Genomic DNA, 19,887 nt, shown 5'->3' with positions numbered 1-19,887 from the left:
GTTGAAGGGGCAGTCAGTAGGCTGACAGGAAACGGGAGAGAGATGGGGGAAGACATGCAGTAAAGGCCGTGTCGGGCTCGGGAGTCGAACCCGCGGCACACTGCGACTGGATTACCAGTCGGGTGCCCAGGCGGTTACGCCACCGCCTGGGCCGATTAAAGTTATATTAAGGTCCTAATATCGTCCTTCACCTCAATCAGAGCGCCAATGCCACTAAAGATCGCGTGTGTGCAGAGACCTATATGGGGGCCACGGGTGCTAAAAACAGCTAACGGACGGTAAATAAAATACTATTAATTCTGGATTAATAGACCTTATAGAAAACCTAGATTTCAAACCCAAACCGGGAAACGAGAAATCCCGGGTTTGGCATACATTGTGTTTAAGCCAGGGGGGGCAGATTTTTTTGTGAAGCCACTAAGGAAATGAAAGAAATAATGGCCTGTTGTGGCGCTGTCATTGAGCTCAAAAAAACCCATAGCCCCATAGAAGTCCATGTATTTGGGCCCAACTTCACCTAGACTGTATTACCTTAAACATGTTCATGAATACTTTTTGCTTCCAGTCACTAGTTTAAAGTCTCATTTCTAATTTTTCTTTTTGGAAAATTATGGTCCCATTTATTAAAAAAAGGTTGCGCATGTTCTGAGGGGCGTGGCTACCGTTACAGTCTATGAACGGGATCCCCCACCCACTCGAGTCAAAATAAAAACCAACGAAGAAGAAGGGGGGAAGTCCTGCCTCGTTGTCTGGGCCAGCCAATGGGCAAGCTGGGCCCAAACGGATCTAGAAAGATGGCGACTTCCATTGCAAGGACTGACAGGCTTTATTTTACGTTCATGTTAAACCCGGGGAACGCTTTGTCCATATTTTTTACAGTCTATGGTTTAAGTCCAAACCACACAAATGGGTCGAAACGCAACCAAACAGTTTAGTGGACTCATGGTGGCGGTGTGATATGTCCTCCTGTTGCATGGTGACACATGGTGACACATGTCAACCCAACTGAGTCTCCAGAAATGCACTTAACTTAACTGTAACAGCTGAGTGTGGTCGAGAGAGTGACAGAGATAGAGCGAGCAAGCGAGACAGAGAGATGGAGAGAGAGAAGAAGCGGAGAGTGTGCGTGCGTGCAGACAGACAGACAGACAGACAGACAGACAGACAGACAGACAGACAGACAGACAGACAGACAGACAGACAGACAGACAGACAGACAGACAGACAGACAATAATAGATGTACCTACTGTATAGTCTATAGTTTGAGGCTCCTCCAGCGGTGTTACTGTACGCGCTATAAGACCGTCTGGCAAAGCGTTTCAGATTGTCTGCACGTCGATACTCATGGTGCGCATGTGGTTAAAACAAACACTCTCACAGAGACGGCGTTCTCCAGCTAACAAGCTAATTAGAACCGAGAGCTAACCTCTGCTCTTAAGGTGGACTGACATGACTTGTCTTAGACCTGAGCTCCATTCTACAAAAGTGTCTTCTAAATCCTGACTGGAAAAAAAAACCCCTCTTGTTTTTTCATGTCAAGGACCCCAAGAATTATCTGTAATTGGGACGCCGTGGACCCCCATCTGAAAATATGTTGTTCCATGAGGGACCCCGCAGAAGCAAAGATATGAGTTAAAAACGGAAGAATATATTCAAAGATTTGCGCCACATTTTCGCGTTCTTTCAGAAATAGCAGACCTACAACCGAGCTTGTAGATCTGCTGTTTTTCAATAGCTGAATTATAACATTGTTGGTTGTACTGCCCGTCCAGGCCCACTCTATGGAGCTTGTTGTCCTTCCGGGCTCTCTCTAACCTTTGGATATACGGCGCTTTGAAAATGGGGTTAAAATGGAGGCTCAACGGAGCTGGATTTAGAAATCGCATCGCTGGTGGTGACGGAGGAGGGCTGTTCTACCCGGAGCAATGCTAAACGGTAAACAGACCGACGGGCCGGCGCGTTCATATATGGATTAACCCTTTCTGACCTGAGATCAGATTAAAAAAATGTCTTCTACATCCTGACAGTTTTCCATTCTGACCTGAGATCAGATTCTAAAAATGTCTTCTACATCCTGACAGGTTTCCATTCTGACCTGAGATCAGATTCTTCTATGTCAGTTGCTCTTCGATTTTTCAAAAATAGCAGACCTACAAGCTCGTAGCTTATGAAGCGCCAGCTATGAAGCGCCAGCTACGCATATAAGCGTTTGTCTACGCTTATATGCGTAGCTGGCATGAATAGGTCCCAATAGCCTAGCTTTACGTTTATAAGCGTAGATGGCAATAAAATAATGAATGGTGTGGTGGTCGTACTGGGAGGGGATAAAATAATGAATGGTGTGGTGGTCGTACTGGGAAGGGATAAAATAATGAATGGTGTGGTGGTCGTACTGGGAAGGGATAAGATAATGAATGGTGTGGTGGTCGTACTGGGAAGGGATAAGATAATGAATGGTGTGGTGGTCGTACTGGGAAGGGATAAAATAATGAATGGTGTGGTGGTCGTACTGGGAAGGGATACAATAATGAATGGTGTGGTGGTCGTACTGGGAAGGGATACAATAATGAATGGTGTGGTGGTCGTACTGGGAAGGCGGTGGAGTCCTTGGCGAGGTCCACAACGTCTGGCTCCTCCTCAAACATGCTGTTCTCGATCATGTTCCTGGGGAGGTTGGCCCGCTCTGCAACGCACGCGCACACACACACACACGCACACATGCACACACACACACACACACACACACACACACACACACACGCACACGCACGCGAACACAAAGACTTGTTTTATTTATTTTTTCTTACTTTTAATTTTTATCCCATGGTTTTGTAACGCATATTTCCACCCGGTGCCGATTGCCTATAAGCTTGTAATCCTGGGTGCAATGAACACTCCTTCTGCCAACCTGGGGAGAGCCCCGAACTAACTGACCTCATGCTTCCTTCTATGCATGAGGAGGCCACGCTGCTTCATTTCACCTGACAGGGGGGGAGTTTCCCCGGCCGGACGTAGCGTGTGGAAGGAGGAACACGTTATTCCGACCAGTTCCTTTCCCCTCCATCAGGCGCCCCGGATGGCCAGGGGGAGGCAGTTTAGAGACCAGGATTACTGCATGTTTTATGTGAGGGTACCTACCCTATAGGGGACACGGGGAGAACATGTGAGGGTACCTACCCTATAGGGGACACGGGGAGAACATGTGAGGGTACCTACCCTAGGGGACACGGGGAGAACATGTGAGGGTACCTACCCTATAGGGGACACGGGGAGAACATGTGAGGGTACCTACCCTAGGGGACACGGGGAGAACATGTGAGGGTACCTACCCTAGCGACAGGTTGTGAGCTTGTAGATCCAGATTAAAATAGGGTTAATTTTGCATCGCAAAACGCAGTTTATAAGGGAAGCAATAATACTGAACTGTACTACTGTACTGTTTTTTATTCTAGTTTATTTTGCTAGTTTTAGTTATAATGATAATTTCTTCTTCTGTTTTCTACATTACATACCACATTAAAACCATATAAAATGAAATGGGAGTTAAATGCTGCAATTTGTATTAAAAAAAAAGGAAAAAAGGCTAAATATGACTCCTAACGTCGTTGAAGTGGGACACATAAAATGTCCCTGGGACTCATCTAAAAGACCATCCCTGCATCCTGGTACTCATTACATTGAAAATGTCATCACTGAGATCACTAGTTAGGCTCTCAGGCAAACAAAACGTCTAATCTCTCTTTTGGGTGTTGAGATCTAAAGTGTGGGAAGCACTGTTCTCGAGGACAGAAGTGGAAGAAGTTCCATCCAAGCTAATTGCTGACAGATCCAATAAGAGAGATGAACAAATCATAAAGCAGAAGTGTGAGGCCGAGCACGGGACCACGCTGGCCATCAGACAGTGTTGTTTTCTTCGACTAAAACTAAGACTAAAACATTTCGTAGACTGGTCCTTTTTTCACTGACGAAAACTAAATGGAACCTAAATGAAAACTAAGCTATGATGACTAAAAACTAAGACTAAAATGTATTGACAATTTTGTCAACAGCTAAAATGTGACTATAGTGGACAAGAGATCCAGTATAAGTCATGATTTTACACTTGGTTGCATGCTGAAAATAGCAGATCTACAAGCTCACAAACTCAAGAGTATACAAATACAACTCTCTCTACAACTCAGAGGTAGTAGCCTGAGTAAATAAAACGTTCAGGTAAGTGCTTGTTTGAGACTATAGGGGACACAACACCAGATATCTGTCTAAACACCTGGACATGGCCATAGTGTGTCATGGAATGTAAACCTAAAGTATTCACTGTTGCTACACTTCAAAATATAAAGTAACAAATGTGAAACCATAGTCATGTTCATACAGTAGCTATGTAGGTATTCGGCATAAAAATGGAGTCGTACTTGTGTGTATATAATATATATCCTGTATATATTAATCACTGAGGGTAAAAACAGGATTGAGGCCCGGAGGCTTATTTCCACCGTTGTCCTCTAGAGAACAGAACAGGCACAGCATAATAAAACAAATAATAAAAACTACTGTACATATACTGTACAGCAGCAAGCCAAACATAAACAGCTGAGTAACACCCACCACACACCCATTTAGGCCTGATGTCGAAATTCTGACAGTTTTCTGAAATACCTCATGTTTCTATATCAGTGGTGCTCAATATTGATATAATAATAATATTGACTGTATTAGCCTTCATGTACAGTATATCATCATCATCATCATCATCAGAAGCCTCATCCTGTCTTGTGACTTCCATAACAGCAGAAAGAAACCTCCGCAACCTTCCACATTTCATCCCACACACACACACACACACAATTACAGAATGTTAAATTGTTAATTCGGCCAAATTCAATCATGGCTAAGCAGGAAAAACGCCTCGCGGTGCAACTTGTGTCTCTCTGCCACAGACTACACGCTGGAGTTCCATTCATAGGCGTACTGGAACGCACACAAAGAGCGCCCAGTGTGAGCGTGTAATTGAGTCTATGTGTGTGTGTGTGTGTATGCGTGTGTGTGTGTGTGTGTGTGTGCGTGCGTTCGTGTGTGTGTGTGTGTCTCTGTGTGTGTCTCTGTGTGTGAGCGTGTAATTGAGTCTCTGTGCGTGTGTGCGTGTCTCTGTGTGTGTGCGACTGTGCGCGTACGTGCATGAGTGCGTGTCTCTGTGTGTGTGCGTGTGTGTGTGTGCGTGCGTCTCTCTGTGTGTGTGTTTGTGTGTGTGTGTGTGTGGGTGTCTCTCTCTCTGTACGTGTAGTGTGCGTGCGTGCGTCTCTGTGTGGGTGTGTGGGCGCGCGTGCGTCTCTGTGTGTGTGTGTGTGTGTGTGTCTCTCTGTACGTGTAGTGTGCGTGTGCGTACGTGCGTCTCTGTGTGTGTGCGTGTGTGAGCGTGTAATTGGGTAATGGGTTTAGAAGTGCAGGAACACAGACAGAGGAGACACAGTGAAGTCACAGGACACAGAGAGGAGACACAGTGAAGTCACAGGACACAGGACACAGGACACAGAGAGGAGACACAGTGAAGTCACAGGACACAGGACACAGGACACAGAGAGGAGACACAGTGAAGTCACAGGACACAGGACACAGGACACAGGACACAGAGAGGAGACACAGTGAAGTCACAGGACACAGGACACAGGACACAGGACACAGAGAGGAGACACAGTGAAGACACAGGACACAGGACACAGAGAGGAGACACAGTGAAGTCACAGGACACAGCGTCACACACATGTACTGTTCACCACTTTTCACTTCGTCGTCCACAGAGACTAATGGCGGAAATGTTCGTCATCTACCGTGTCTGCGTCCACACTCCACTATGCTCCCAGAATCGGCCACCGATTGATCGATAAGCTCACAACAGGTTGGGAATGATGACGTGAAACATTTTGAATATGCAAACTAGTCTCGGATGGGTGTGAGACTGTGAGTGTCCTCCTGCACAGCCAAATATGCATATAGAGCACCGAAGTCTGACGTCAACATCGGTTAGGGCGCAAATCCACGGGTTCATGTACTTTTTATTTGCATTGTAATCCCCATAGGGGGGATTTTAGATCGCCTCATATAAGAACTGTGTTTGAAAAATAAAAATAAATCATCCAGGCCTTTTCACTCATATGGACATGAAGAAGAATCAACTGCTACTGAATTAGTTACATTTTCGCTAGAAACAGACTGTATATCATATACTGTATGAGTGACTGACTGTCGCAAACGACACAGAGACGCCTCCTTGACAATAACGCCGAGACAGCTTGTTATGGATCACAATGCTTATAGTATAGACAAAGATCACCCCATGTATTCACCATAGAGAAATGACTTCCGTGAACCAGGGGAATCGAGGGGACGAGCGAGTGACGTCAGGACTTCGGCACGCCATTAGTCCTCGACATGAACAAAGTTTGATAATGGGAACCACTAATATTCATTATTATAGCTAATGTACTAGTATATGAATTGAGGTATGACATTTTTGATCGCACAGCCCCAGAAAGTAAAAACAAGTGTTGAATTGAACCGGTCAATTTACCTATTATTTTATAATTTACTAAGTAAAGGTATAGGTATAGGTAAGTGAGCATGACCTTGGGGCAAAACTAGAACATGACTTGTACTGTACGGCAAATGTCCTTAACCCATTCTGAACGGGAACCCATTTTGGTGTTAGCATCATGTTATGCTTTAGCTATTGAAAAATAGCAGATCTACAAGCTCGTAGCGCGCCACCGAGTGGCGCGCTACGAGCTTGTATGTTCCGCTATTTTTTGAAAAATCGAAGAGCGACTGACATTTTTAGAATCTGATCTCAGGTCAGAATGGGTTAATCAGACCAGTGTGTGTCCAGTGGAAACCTCGTATGAATCTGATCTCAGGTCAGAATGGGTTAAGGCTCATTCATAGTCTGGATTTTCGGTGGTTCATGTCAAGGACCTAGAACTACTGTACCCCAATCTAAAAATATGTTGTTCCAGGGGAACCCCCTGAAGCAAATACTGGAGTTAACCCATTTTATGTTATACTTTATCTCTCTGAATCTGACATACAGCGGAAGTGAAAAAGAAAAAAATAACACCCAAACCACAACAGCAGCAAACACAGAAAAGCCCAAAGCTTAACTGCTGATAGTGCACACTTCCTGTTTTCACCAGACAACCGCATGCTCTTGTAATGTAATGTGTGTGAGTGTGTGTTTGAGTGTGTGTGTGTGTGTGTGTGTGTGTGTGTGTGTGTGTGTGTGTGTGTGTGTGTGTGTGTGTGTGTGTGTGTGTGTGTGTTCTTCTAATGTCCCATAACTCTCCACATAAACACATCACATGTACGTCAACAAACAACCACAGCCTGTGACTCAGGTCACACCAGGTGAAAACCACAGAGAGAGAGAGAGAGAGAGAGAGAGAGAGGACAGGTGTAAACAACCTGGAGAATTAACAATATTAACCCACGATTCTACAAAATGTCTTAGAAATCCTGACAGTTTTCTGAAAAACCCTATGGGCTGTATTGTGCGTGTCTTAAGTACCAGGTCTTATTCCCTAACACTGGAGGCGTGATCAATGCTCTTTGGCCACTCAGAATAGCCAAATGGCATTGATCACGCCTCCAGGTCTTTAGTTAAGTTAGGGAATAAGCCCTGGTACTTATAAGACACGCAAAATACAGCCCTATGTTTCTATGTCAGTGGTTCTCAAACATTTTCAAGTCAAGGACCCCCAAAATTATCTGACTGTACCCCATATGAAATCCCCCCAGATGCAAAGATTTGAGTTAAAAATGTTCGCTCTGAAAGAATATATTCAAACATTTGGGCCACATTTTCACGATTTTTCTAAATAGCAGACCTACAAGCTCATAGCGCGGCACTCGGTGCCGCGCTATGAGCTTGTAGATCTGCAATTTTTCAATAGCTACATTATAACATAATGCTTAAAACACCCGAAATGGGTTAAAGTATACATTTCACTGTGTATACAATACATATCATATCACTAGGGTTGTTACAATGATTACATAAACGTGAAATCCCTGCGTTTTCAACAGGCGGTCCGCAGAAAAGCAGTCCTACTTTTACTTTTACTACGGGGGAAAGAAAAGCATAGAGCACCGAAGTCAGAAGTCAATAATCGGTAGAGGGCGCAAATCCACAGGTTCATGTACTTCTTATTTGCATTATAGTCCCCATGAGGGGATTTTAGACCGCATCATATAAGAACTGTGTTTGAAAAATAAACATGTCATCGCGGCCGTTTCACTCGTATGGATGTGAAGAATCAACTGACTGAGAGAAAACGCTATTGTTACTGCTGCTGAATTAGTTACATTTTCGCTAGAAACAGACTGTATCATAATATATGAGTGACTGACTGTCGCAAACGATACAGAGACACCTCAGTGGAAAAAGGTAGGAAAAAGGTAGTCAACGAACATTTTTCGTCTTAGTTTTAGTCGACGAAATCAACACTGTTGGGGAAACGGTGCTCTAAGGGGGAACAACAGCATGCCTTGTGTTTGTTCTAATAACTTCATAAACGCCCAACCACACAGGCAGAGATTAAAATAGGGTGCATTTTGCATCCCAAACTGCAGTTTATAGTTAAGGGACGCAATAAAACAACGTTTTTTTTATTCTAGTTTATTTTGCTAGCTTCAGTTATAATAATCATTTCTTCTTCTGTTTTCTACATGAATAATATAACCACATTATAACCATATAAAATGAAATGGGAGTTAAATGCTGCAATTTGTAAAAAATGGCAAAATATGACTCCTATAACGTCGTTGAAGTTGACTCATTTACATTGAAACCTATATTTCACTGCACAGGCTATATAAATATATTTGTTCTAACCAGTAAGACGCGCAAACGCGGGAAGCGAACGCAGCTCGTACATATTTGGGTTTTGGACGTATAGCTGCTTTGGGGACTCCTTATATGGTTATGGCTGAGTCATGGTGACGTAATCACTCAGCTCCATATATGGGCACAAAAGCGGGACAGACAGACAGACAGACACACAGACAGACAGACAGACACACAGACATGATCTGCTAGGTCTCATAGTAAGTGCTTACTGCATTCGCAATAACTCCACAGCAGCCATAAACGCAGGTTATTATATAAAGATATTTGTTCTAATAACTCCACAGCAGTCATAAACGCACAGCAACCACACAGGCCATTATATAAAGCAGCTGGCACATGTCGAAAAGGCTCTGCCTTCAGTCCCATATCAACAGAGAGAGAGAGAGGCCTTATCTGTCTCACACGCACCGCACGCATGCACGCACCGCACTGCAAGCACGCACCAGGTTAGCAGCCCTCCTATATCAAACGCACAAGCCCAACAGTTGTGCAGACAAACACTGCTTGCTTCTGTGTTATAATATAATATAATAACCGTCACTTCCAGTACAGGAGCAGAGCACACGGTCTGGGGGTGTGGACAGTGCTATATTGGTAAATTAAATATAATTATACGAGGCTATTTATGGAAAGTGTCGTTAATCCATTCTGAACGGGAACCCCTTTTGGTGTTTTAAGCATTATGTTATACTTTAGCTATTGAAAAATAGCAGCTCTACAAGCTCATAGCGCGGCACCGAGTGAGGGGAGGGGATTACTTTTAGCATGTGCATCATCAGCCAAATGCTGGTAGATTTGGCCTGTAACACATTGGTTGGGAATACCAACCTATATATATGGCTGTAAAACCCATTCATCTCTGTTTCAGAGATTAAAATAGGGTGGAATTTGCATCCCAAAACGCAGCTCATAGTTAAGGGACGCAATATAACAATAGAACAACAAGGGGTGGTCTTTTAGATGAGTCCCAGGGACATTCTATGAGTCCCACTTCAACGACGTTAGGAGTCGTATTTTGCCATTTTTACAAATTGCAGCATTTAACTCCTATTTATTTTTATACGGTTATAATGTCGTTATATTCAAGTAAAAAATTGAATAAATTATTATTATAATTAAAGCTAGCGAAATAAACTAGAATAAAAAAAACAGTACAGTAGTACAGTAGTGCATCCCGTGGATGCAGAGGTCGTTGCTTTATTGCGTCCCTTAACTACGTATATGCAAAATGCACCCTATTTTAATCTCTGCTAGTGTGATGACGGTTATAAGACATTGAACACTGTGTCCTGGTTGGTCTGTTGCTAATGGGCAGCATACTGTTTAATAGTAAAGAGACCCTTTTTTTAATCAAAATGGGTGCCGTTTGGATCAACACGTGATATGTATGGCATCTGGCATTTTCGTTTATAATATAATGCAATTTCCGGGTCATGGGTAGAGGATATGGCCGACTTCCAAGGATTAAACAACCACCAGAAATATAATAAACGAGCTTCAAATTACGTGTCACAAAAATGCACATAAGCCTCTTCACTTTACAGGACACGCACGCACGCACGCAGGCACGCACACCATTTTCTTTCCACTCCTATGCCACCAAAATGTGGAACGGCCTAGTACCAACCAACTACCAACAGTCATTAAGACATGCGAATCCCTTGACTCCTTCAACACTGCTCTCAAAAGGGCACCCACGGACGGCTGCAATAAAATAAACTGACCCCCGTAAAAATCTGAATCCCCCACCCACCCCTTTTCCCCCTCACTGTATGTCACCAGACTATACCCGGTTGTCACATAGTCTATTCCTATATGAGTCACTATAAATAGAATAACTATACCTTGAAATGTACTGTAATTCTGCAAACTGTTAATAAATCAATCAATGAAAGAAGCAGAGGTTGATAATTAAAATACTTGGTAACTCCGCATACGTATTAACTGCCATTGCATCCTCAACTGTACTGTGTTAGTGTACAATAGTCATTGAATGCCCTGTTTATAAAAAAAGGGGGGGGAATCCCTTTCAATTGAACAAATTAATAACTTTTTCTAAAATATTTCTTATCCCACGATTTTGCAACCCATTTTGTGTCAATTATCTCATCATGTAATACTGGGCCCTACGCTTCCTCTGCCAACATGGACAGCCTCATGGCAGCCTCATGCTGCCTTCTATGCATGAGGAGTCCAAGCTGCTTCTTTTCACCTGACAGGGGGGAATTTCGACCAGTTCATTTCCCCTCCATCAGGCGCCTCAGCTGGTCAGGGGGAGGCAGTTTACAGACCAGGATTACTGCATGTTTGTGTGAGGGTACCTACCTATAGGGGACACAGGGAGAACATACCTACTCTAGGGGACACGGGGAGAACATGCAAACGCCACACAGAAAGGCCCTTTTGCCAACCCCGCCTCAGGTATGGGCACTGATGACACGGAGGAGGAAGCACGCCCCCAGTGCCCACAGCGTCCCGAGCGGGAATCGAACGCAGCACCTTCTAGCTGTGAGGCGACATCACTACCAACTGTGCCACCGTGCCCCCACAAATGAATAACTTATGTCAGTACTGTGCACTGTCGACAAATTAATGGAACCTAATGGACCTGTAAGGTTTCATTACCAGTGATAATTTCACTAGTGTAATGGTTTAAAGGGAGTTCCAGGTGGTCCCCATCCGACCAAATGGACCCTCCCTTATTAGATCTTTAACTCAAGAAGAGTTAAAGTATTGTTAACCCATTCTGACCTGAGATCAGATTCATACGAGGTTTCCAATGGACACACACTGGTCTGATTAACCCATTCTGACCTGAGATCAGATTTTTAAAAAGTCAGTCGTTCTTCGATTTAAAAAAAATAGCAGACCTACAAGCTCGTAGCGCGCCACTCGGTGGCGCGCTATGAGCTTGTAGATCTGCTATTTTTCAATAGCTAAAGCATAACATGATGCTAACACAAAAATGGGTTCCCGTTCAGAATGGGTTAAACATCTGCATTACTTAATCTACAAGAAGTCTATACACAAATTAGAGAATGTAGAAGAACAATAATGTTATGTTTGATCAACGTTTGCCTGTTATCTCTCCTAAATGGTACCAACATCAATACAACATGGAATTCTGGACAAGCTCAACATAAACAAAACTAGAACTGCACTCTGCCGAGTGCATACTTGCTTGTTGCACACTAGTAGGCCATAAATGGCCTACTAGTGCGCAAGCAGAGCGCGCAAGTACTTTCGACCGCTGGAAAGTATCACATCTCAGTATCTCTGTGAAGGAACGTTTGAAATGTATAATCATTACGTGTAACTATTTGCTACCTAACTACTTTTTTACAGAAAAATGAATCATTGATATGTGATGAAAAAAAAGGTATATAAACTGAATTAAAATATATTATACAGTATAATTATTTTATTACTTATTGTAAATTGTCAATTGTTTTAAATGTATTTCATTTTGTACTATAGTGATATTAATACTAAATCATGATCAGAGTAATATGTGTCTCTAACTTCAATTTCTGTAATAATACTTTCAAATTTGTTGAAATATACATGATCTAAAATACTTCCGAAATCTGTAGTTGGATTTGTATATAATTGTTTAAAGCCTAATCTTGACATGAAGGTCTTTATATTTATATCTTTTTCAGTATAATGGTCTTCATTGAAATCTCCTATTATCATAATTGTGGAAGTCGGAGATGATAGATACTTTACCATTTTCTTGAGGAATGTGTTTAATTCAGTTTATACATACAGAGTATGTAGTTGTAATTTGATTAGCAGTATACCGTGGTTACTTGGTTCCAAAAAGTGAAGCCAAGTTTTTTTCAACCGTAAGTCTGTGCCTGGTTTGCTGGGACCAGTTACAACATTACGTCATCGTTGAGAACTGGGACCAGAGTACATGGTGTGTATATGTATGACTAGCTCTCAGTGATGACGTAAGAGATATGGTCATCTGTGTAGTCTGGTCCCAGCAGACCAGGCACAGATTTACAAATTACAAATCACATTACAACTACATACAGAGTATGTAGTTGTAATTTGATTAGCAGTATACTGTGGTTACTTGGTTCCAAAAAGTGAAGCCAAGTTTTTTTCAACCGTAAGTCTGTGCCTGGTTTGCTGGGACCAGTTACAACATTACGTCATCCTTGAGAGAGTACATGGTGTGTATATGACGTAATGTTGTAACTTGTAACTTGTAACATTACGTCATATACACACCATGTACTCTCTCAAGGATGACGTAATGTTGTAACTGGTCCCAGCAAACCAGGCACAGACTTACGGTTGAAGAAAACTTGGCTTCACTTCGAAGAGACCAAGCGAAATGATTAATTGCGCGCTCTGCTTGCGCAAGTAACTACATACAGAGTATGTAGTTGTAATTTGATTAGCAGTATACTGTGGTTACTTGGTTCCAAAAAGTGAAGACAAGTTTTCTTCAACGGTAAATCTGTGCCTGGTTTGCTGGGACTAGTTACAACATTACGTCATCCTTGAGAGAGTACATGGTGTGTATATGACGTAATGTTGTAACTTGTAACTTGTAACTAGTCCCAGCAAACCAGGCACAGACTGTATGTAGTTGTTCTAGTTACAACTACATACAGAGTATGTAGTTGTAATTTGATTAGCAGTATACTGTGGTTACTTGGTTCCAAAAAGTGAAGACAAGTTTTCTTCAACGGTAAATCTGTGCCTGGTTTGCTGGGACTAGTTACAACATTACGTCATCCTTGAGAGAGTACATGGTGTGTATATGACGTAATGTTGTAACTTGTAACTTGTAACTTGTAACATTACGTCATATACACACCATGTACTCTCTCAAGGATGACGTAATGTTGTAACTAGTCCCAGCAAACCAGGCACAGATTTACCGTTGAAGAAAACTTGGCTTCACTTCGAAGAGACCAAGCGAAACGATTACTTGCGCGCTCTGCTTGCGCAAGTAACTACATACAGAGTATGTAGTTGTAATTTGATTAGCAGTATACTGTGGTTACTTGGTTCCAAAAAGTGAAGACAAGTTTTCTTCAACGGTAAATCTGTGCCTGGTTTGCTGGGACTAGTTACAACATTACGTCATCCTTGAGAGAGTACATGGTGTGTATATGACGTAATGTTGTAACTTGTAACTTGTAACTAGTCCCAGCAAACCAGGCACAGACTGTATGTAGTTGTTCTAGTTACAACTACATACAGAGTATGTAGTTGTAATTTGATTAGCAGTATACTGTGGTTACTTGGTTCCAAAAAGTGAAGACAAGTTTTCTTCAACGGTAAATCTGTGCCTGGTTTGCTGGGACTAGTTACAACATTACGTCATCCTTGAGAGAGTACATGGTGTGTATATGACGTAATGTTGTAACTTGTAACTTGTAACTTGTAACTAGTTACAACATTACGTCATATACACACCATGTACTCTCTCAAGGATGACGTAATGTTGTAACTAGTCCCAGCAAACCAGGCACAGATTTACCGTTGAAGAAAACTTGTCTTCACTTCGAAGAGACCAAGCGAAACGATTACTTGCGCGCTCTGCTTGCGCAAGTAATAAGTCTTTGTGTCTGAGAGGCTGAATGTCATCAAATGGTGGCCCGTGGCTCAAATGCTGAATAAATAAATAATGGACCTTGGTATGAAAATGGTTGAAAACCACATCGCTCTTATATCATCGTACGTCATCATGACGTAACATGTCGATTTGCTCAGACACATATGGCGTAAAATAAATTCTCCATTCAATGTCAATGTGAATGTAATGTTTGTGTTTACTGTTAGGACAAACATCTCTACAGCTGTATATAAATAGGAGGGGCTAATAGCAGCACCCCTTTAAACTAAAAGGAAGACCAATATTATGTTGGTTTTGTTGCCAAAATGGACAGCATGTGTTTACTAGTGAAGAAGAACACTTGCTTTACCTAGTTCACCTGATATTATCAGGATCAACAAATGGTTTACTGCATCAAACAGCCAATAGTTACAGTAGGTTCCTGATGAGAAATGTCAAACAAGCTAAACAAGTTTTAAATGACTCGTGTCACAAATATGAACACACACACACACACATCCTCTCCATTGAATGTCGCACACACACACACACACACACACACACACACACACACACACAGTACAGTACAGTATAGCTGCTAACTATAACATCAGAGGCTACAGTTGGTTAGCTTATAATAATATAGCCCCAGAAATGGCTGTGATGATGATAATGGTATCGCATGCATAACATTACTTACATCATTCCATGTATGACATAATGAATTATGAAACATTAAATGTAACGTACGTACTGTACAGTGTGTTAATATCAGTCATAATAAATGAATACATGTCTGCGTTAATTCCTACCTTGGTTGTTGCTGTCAAAAGGATCCATGTCGTCTCCTCTATAGTCTGTCCTCAAACAACAAACTGTTGTTTATATCATTCACCACAACAACAACACTATAGTGTGAGTGTTGTGTTAGCCTGTTGTTTAGCCACCGCGGGCTAATGATGACACTAAACGCTGTTGTGTGTGTGTGCGTGCGTGTGTGTATTTGTAACCGTGTGTCAATGGATGTACACTAGCCTGCTGTGTATTAAAGTTAGCTACCGTTAGCTGTAGCTTCTCCTGCTGCTGCCACAGTAACTTCACTGTCCTCCAACATCATGGATGAATTATTATTATCATTATTACATTACATATAATTCCTTTTCGGGTATGTTCATAATTATTATTATTATTATTATTATTATTATGAATTAAGTGTCGTGCTGTTTGTGTGTGTGTGTGTGTGTGTGTGTGTGTGTGTGTGTGTGTGTCTGTCGCGTCGCTTCAAAGAAATCTAACTTTAAAATAAATAAACAGACACTACTATACTACTAGCAGCAACATGTATTTGGGTTGTTGAGCGCGTGCGTGTGTGTGCGCGTGTTGTTGTTGTCTATCCACGCGCACGACACCAGATGACAGCTTCCTCCTTCAGGGCTCGAGCGGACGCCACGCACGGTAGACTAGTGAGTGTCTCGCGCCGAGATTTACCGCAGATCTACAAGCTCACAACGCGTCGCGGAAGCGACGCGTTGTGAGCTTGTAGATCTGCGGGTTTGTCGAGCATACTTTTTTTAGGCTGAATGAATGAATCCTTTCCTTCCAGGCAGTGAATCAATCACAGATTTAAAAGTAGCCTACTTTTATCTTTTTTTTTATCATTACTTTTGTTTTTCTTTATAATGTAAACCTGTGTTTTATTGTTAAGAAGGAAAAAAATAAAAAAAATAACAGTACTTGAATCTTCCACCGCTTGTGTTGACAGCTGTCCGTCAAAAGCATTCCAGTGCTTCTATTGGCTGTTCCTGGGATGGGGGCGGGATTATGTTTAGTGGCCTGGTGACGCGATGAGGTTAAACGAGGGCCCTAGCAACCAACTCAGCCAATCACAGTCAGCATGATCCCTCCGAAATATGGGATCAATCTGGGCATGATCCCTCCGAGCTATGGGATCAATCTCAGTATCTCACACAGAGTAGAAAACAGGTATTATAGAGACCCTAGAGATATTTATCTTTTAGGCAGAGGTTCAGTAGAGTAGTCTACTGTACTAGCAGTATTTCTACTTAAATAAAAGTAAAAGTATTTTGTGGAATTTCTACTTTATTGGATAAAGGTAGAAGAACCGTAGTAAAATCCCTGTATTCAGTTTTGATTGATTGTTTGATTGCTTGATTTCTTGATTGCTTGATTGCTTGATTGCTTGATTGCTTGATTATATGATATATGATTGATTAATCAATCGATTGATTGATCGATCAATCTAATACAATACAATTGTTCAAATGATTTCAATTAATTTCACTTGAATAAAACTGAAAAGTCCAAAAGCATTGGGCTCTTGTGTATAGGGTGCCAGCTGGGGGCCTATTTTTTTTTTTTTTTTTTTTTCTTAAAATTTTTATCCCATGATTTTGTAACCCATTTTCACCCCTGTGTCAATTATCTAATCAATGTGATCCTGGGCTCTACACACCCTCCGCCAACCTAGTCCCCATATATGGGGGACATGGGGAGAGCAACGGACTTGAACTCATGCTTCCTTCATGCCTGAGTGTCCAAGTTGCTCCTTTACACCTGACAGGGGGGAGTTTCCCTGGTTGGACGTAGCGTGTGGAAGGAACACGTTATTCCAACCAGTTCCTTTCCTCTCCATTAGGCGCCCCGGCTGGCCAGGAGGAGGCAGTTAATAAGAAACCAGGATTACTGCATGTTTTTTTGTGAGGGTATAGGGACACGGGGAGAACATGCAAACTCCACACAGAAAGGCCCTTTCGCCAACCCCTCCCGAGCGGGAATACAGTAAAAGTACCACACAATTATACGTATAAGTACACGAGGCTACTTCACTGAATGTATAGGCCTACTTTCTCCAGTCAAGTGAAGTAGCCTTGACTGAAGGCAGTACGTGGTTCTCAAACTTTTTCATGTCTTGTCAAGGATCCCCAAATTGACACTTAGCCTAGTGTGGACCTGCTTGAAAAGATATGCCAGGGACCCCCACACAAGAAGATCCTCACGGCTCTAGCAGTGATTCTCAACCATTTTAATTGCAAGGAGTTTGACCTGCATCTGCATTAGTCTACAAACATACCCCCATTTATTGGCATTTCTACTGGCTCATGTGACCCCAATTTATGTAAAAATCGATGTTAATTGAACTCTGAGAGTGTACAAATGGAACCTGTGCATTCGGTCTTATGGTACTACCCAGAACAACAGTAGAGAGGTAAACCCACTATGCCAGCATTCAGGGTCTCAGGACATGGCAACTGCACCCCCTAGTGGTCACATTACATCTGAAATTCAGCCATTTCTCAATTTCTTTGCTACCCAACTTTACCCAACTTTGATTTACTTGTATTTCATTGCAGATAGTAAGTGATATTCCTAATTTGTTAAAATGCGTGTTAAATAACTATGGGATCATTTCATATACATATCCTACTGCAGTGGTTCTCAAGCAAATCGGCTATTTTTGTCCTACATTTTTATTCCCATTGACAATGAAAGGAGAATTTACGTCATATGTGGACGAGCAAACCTGTATGTTTGTCCTACACAAACATTAAATTCCCATTGACAATTAATGAAGAATTTACGTCAAAATATGTGCAAATCGACATGTTACGTCATGATGATGTACGATGATAAGAGCGCCCCTCACTTCACATGGGTGTGATTTTTATTATTTATGTTTTATCAAACATGTCCCCCTGTATGTTCACAGTTTCAGTTATAGTTAAAACTAAAATCTTTTACCATTATTTGTTGTTTTGTTAGTTTACTGTTAGATACTTCTGTACCTCAAATGAACAGTTTGGATCTGGTCACCCTAAATGTGTGCGTGCGTGCGTGCGTGCGTGGGTGGGTGCGTGCACACATGCAGGTGTGCTCCAGAAGTTAGACTAGTGTGTGTTCTGCAGCAGCGATGTGGATAGGATCGGTATCTGTCGTCAGTTAGATTCCCATAATATGCAGACGGTGGCAGGTGTCATTTTCAGCACTCAGCTAAAGGAGAAAAAGAAATGAAGAACGACATACAAAAAGTTCTACTTCAATTGCAACAATATCTACAAGATCACCCCTGAAGTTTTCTTAGAAGTTTTCATTTTGGACCGTGGGCTATAGCCTATATCGTACGGCATACTATAGCGCGCAGTTTTTCTACATTTTTGATGATTTGACAAAAATGAAAAAGTGAAAAAAACGATGGGTTATAGCCCATGTTTTTTGAAATTTTGAAAAAAAAGTTATCCTCGTTTCTCATCAACCAAATGGACCCTTACAGGTCCAACACTGGTTATCGAAGCGTGCACACACACACACACACACACTGTTGAAATGTAAAATTTACATTTCAACGAAAGGACCTGTAAATGACAACACAAAAACTAAGGCACTGGTGTCGTACTTCTGGTTTACCGGAACGGGGTGCAACTCCCTGCAGTGCCCTGCTCAATTTGTTGTATTTACATGGTTCATTGGTCCATGGCATTGCAATTTCCGTAATTTGCAATTTCCGCAATTTCCGCAAATTACCATTTCCGCAATTACAATTTCCGCAATTTCGCAATTTGCGGAAATTGCGGAATAAATGAAAAAAGACGATGGGTTATAGCCCATGTTTTTTAAAATTTTGAAAAAAAAAGTTATCCTCGTTTCTCATCATTTTGGACCGTGGGCTATAGCCTATATCGTACGGCATAACCCCCAACCGTTACTTTTCAGGAAACAGGGGGAGAGAGCACCGTCTCCCGATGGTCCTTCCCAGCACCTTGATGTCATGACATGGGACTTGAACCGGCAACTGTCTGAAGCAGAGGCAACGGGTCAAGCGCTCCACACCATTGAGCCAAGGCACCTTGGGGCATTCAGCAGATGCCTGGTGCTTTTGAGTTTTTATTTTTTATTCAAGAAAGTCAGTGTGCAAAGCAAAGTGTCACAGAGCCACATGACTAATGTGGGATTTGAACCCTGGACCTGTGGATCACAAACACAGCCACTCATCACACTGAGCTAACTGCTGGTTACTACAACACAGCTTTTCTGTGCTAGTTGATGTGAGTGTGGAATGCAAAGTGTCAGTAAAGATTTGAGTATGTCAGGGTTTGAACCGGCACACTTCTACTAGGTATACTACGGATATCATTTGACTTATCCGTTGGTCCACTGAGGCACACAATCATGGGGAATTCCTGTGCTGCTTTAAAGTTGTCCTTCTGAAAGTCAGTGTGCAAAGCAAAGCATCACAGAGACACTTGAATAATGTGGGATTTGAACCCTGGACCTGTGGATCACAAGCAGAGCCACTCATCACACTGAGCTAACTGCTGGTTACTACAACACAGCTTTTCTGTGCTAGTTGATGTGAGTGTGGAATGCAAAGTGTCAGTAAAGATTTGAGTATGT

At 42.2% G+C, this 19,887-nt stretch overlaps 1 protein-coding gene across 2 annotated transcripts in view; it reads right to left on the bottom strand.

The window, feature by feature from the left end:
- Positions 1 to 15,771, bottom strand: part of lnpep (leucyl/cystinyl aminopeptidase) — a 50,366-nt gene extending 34,595 nt beyond the window's left edge. Inside the window, exons 1-2 of one of the 2 annotated variants that reach the window (XM_080766528.1) lie at positions 15,291 to 15,771; positions 2,551 to 2,684 (exon numbers count right to left, since the gene is read on the bottom strand). In XM_080766528.1, coding sequence (XP_080622654.1) covers positions 2,551 to 2,684; positions 15,291 to 15,318 — 162 coding nt within the window. In that variant the 5' untranslated portion in view covers positions 15,319 to 15,771. The remainder of the gene's footprint in view (positions 1 to 2,550; positions 2,685 to 15,290) is intronic. The other variant, XM_080766529.1, reaches the window with a different exon arrangement.
- Between the last annotated feature and the right edge of the window lie 4,116 nt (positions 15,772 to 19,887).

Source organism: Protomyctophum bolini, assembly GCF_963924005.1.
Source record: "Protomyctophum bolini genome assembly, chromosome: 6".
Classification (NCBI taxonomy): domain Eukaryota; kingdom Metazoa; phylum Chordata; class Actinopteri; order Myctophiformes; family Myctophidae; genus Protomyctophum; species Protomyctophum bolini.
Note: the sequence above shows the minus strand (reverse complement) of the source record. Positions and strands in the feature narration are given on the sequence as shown.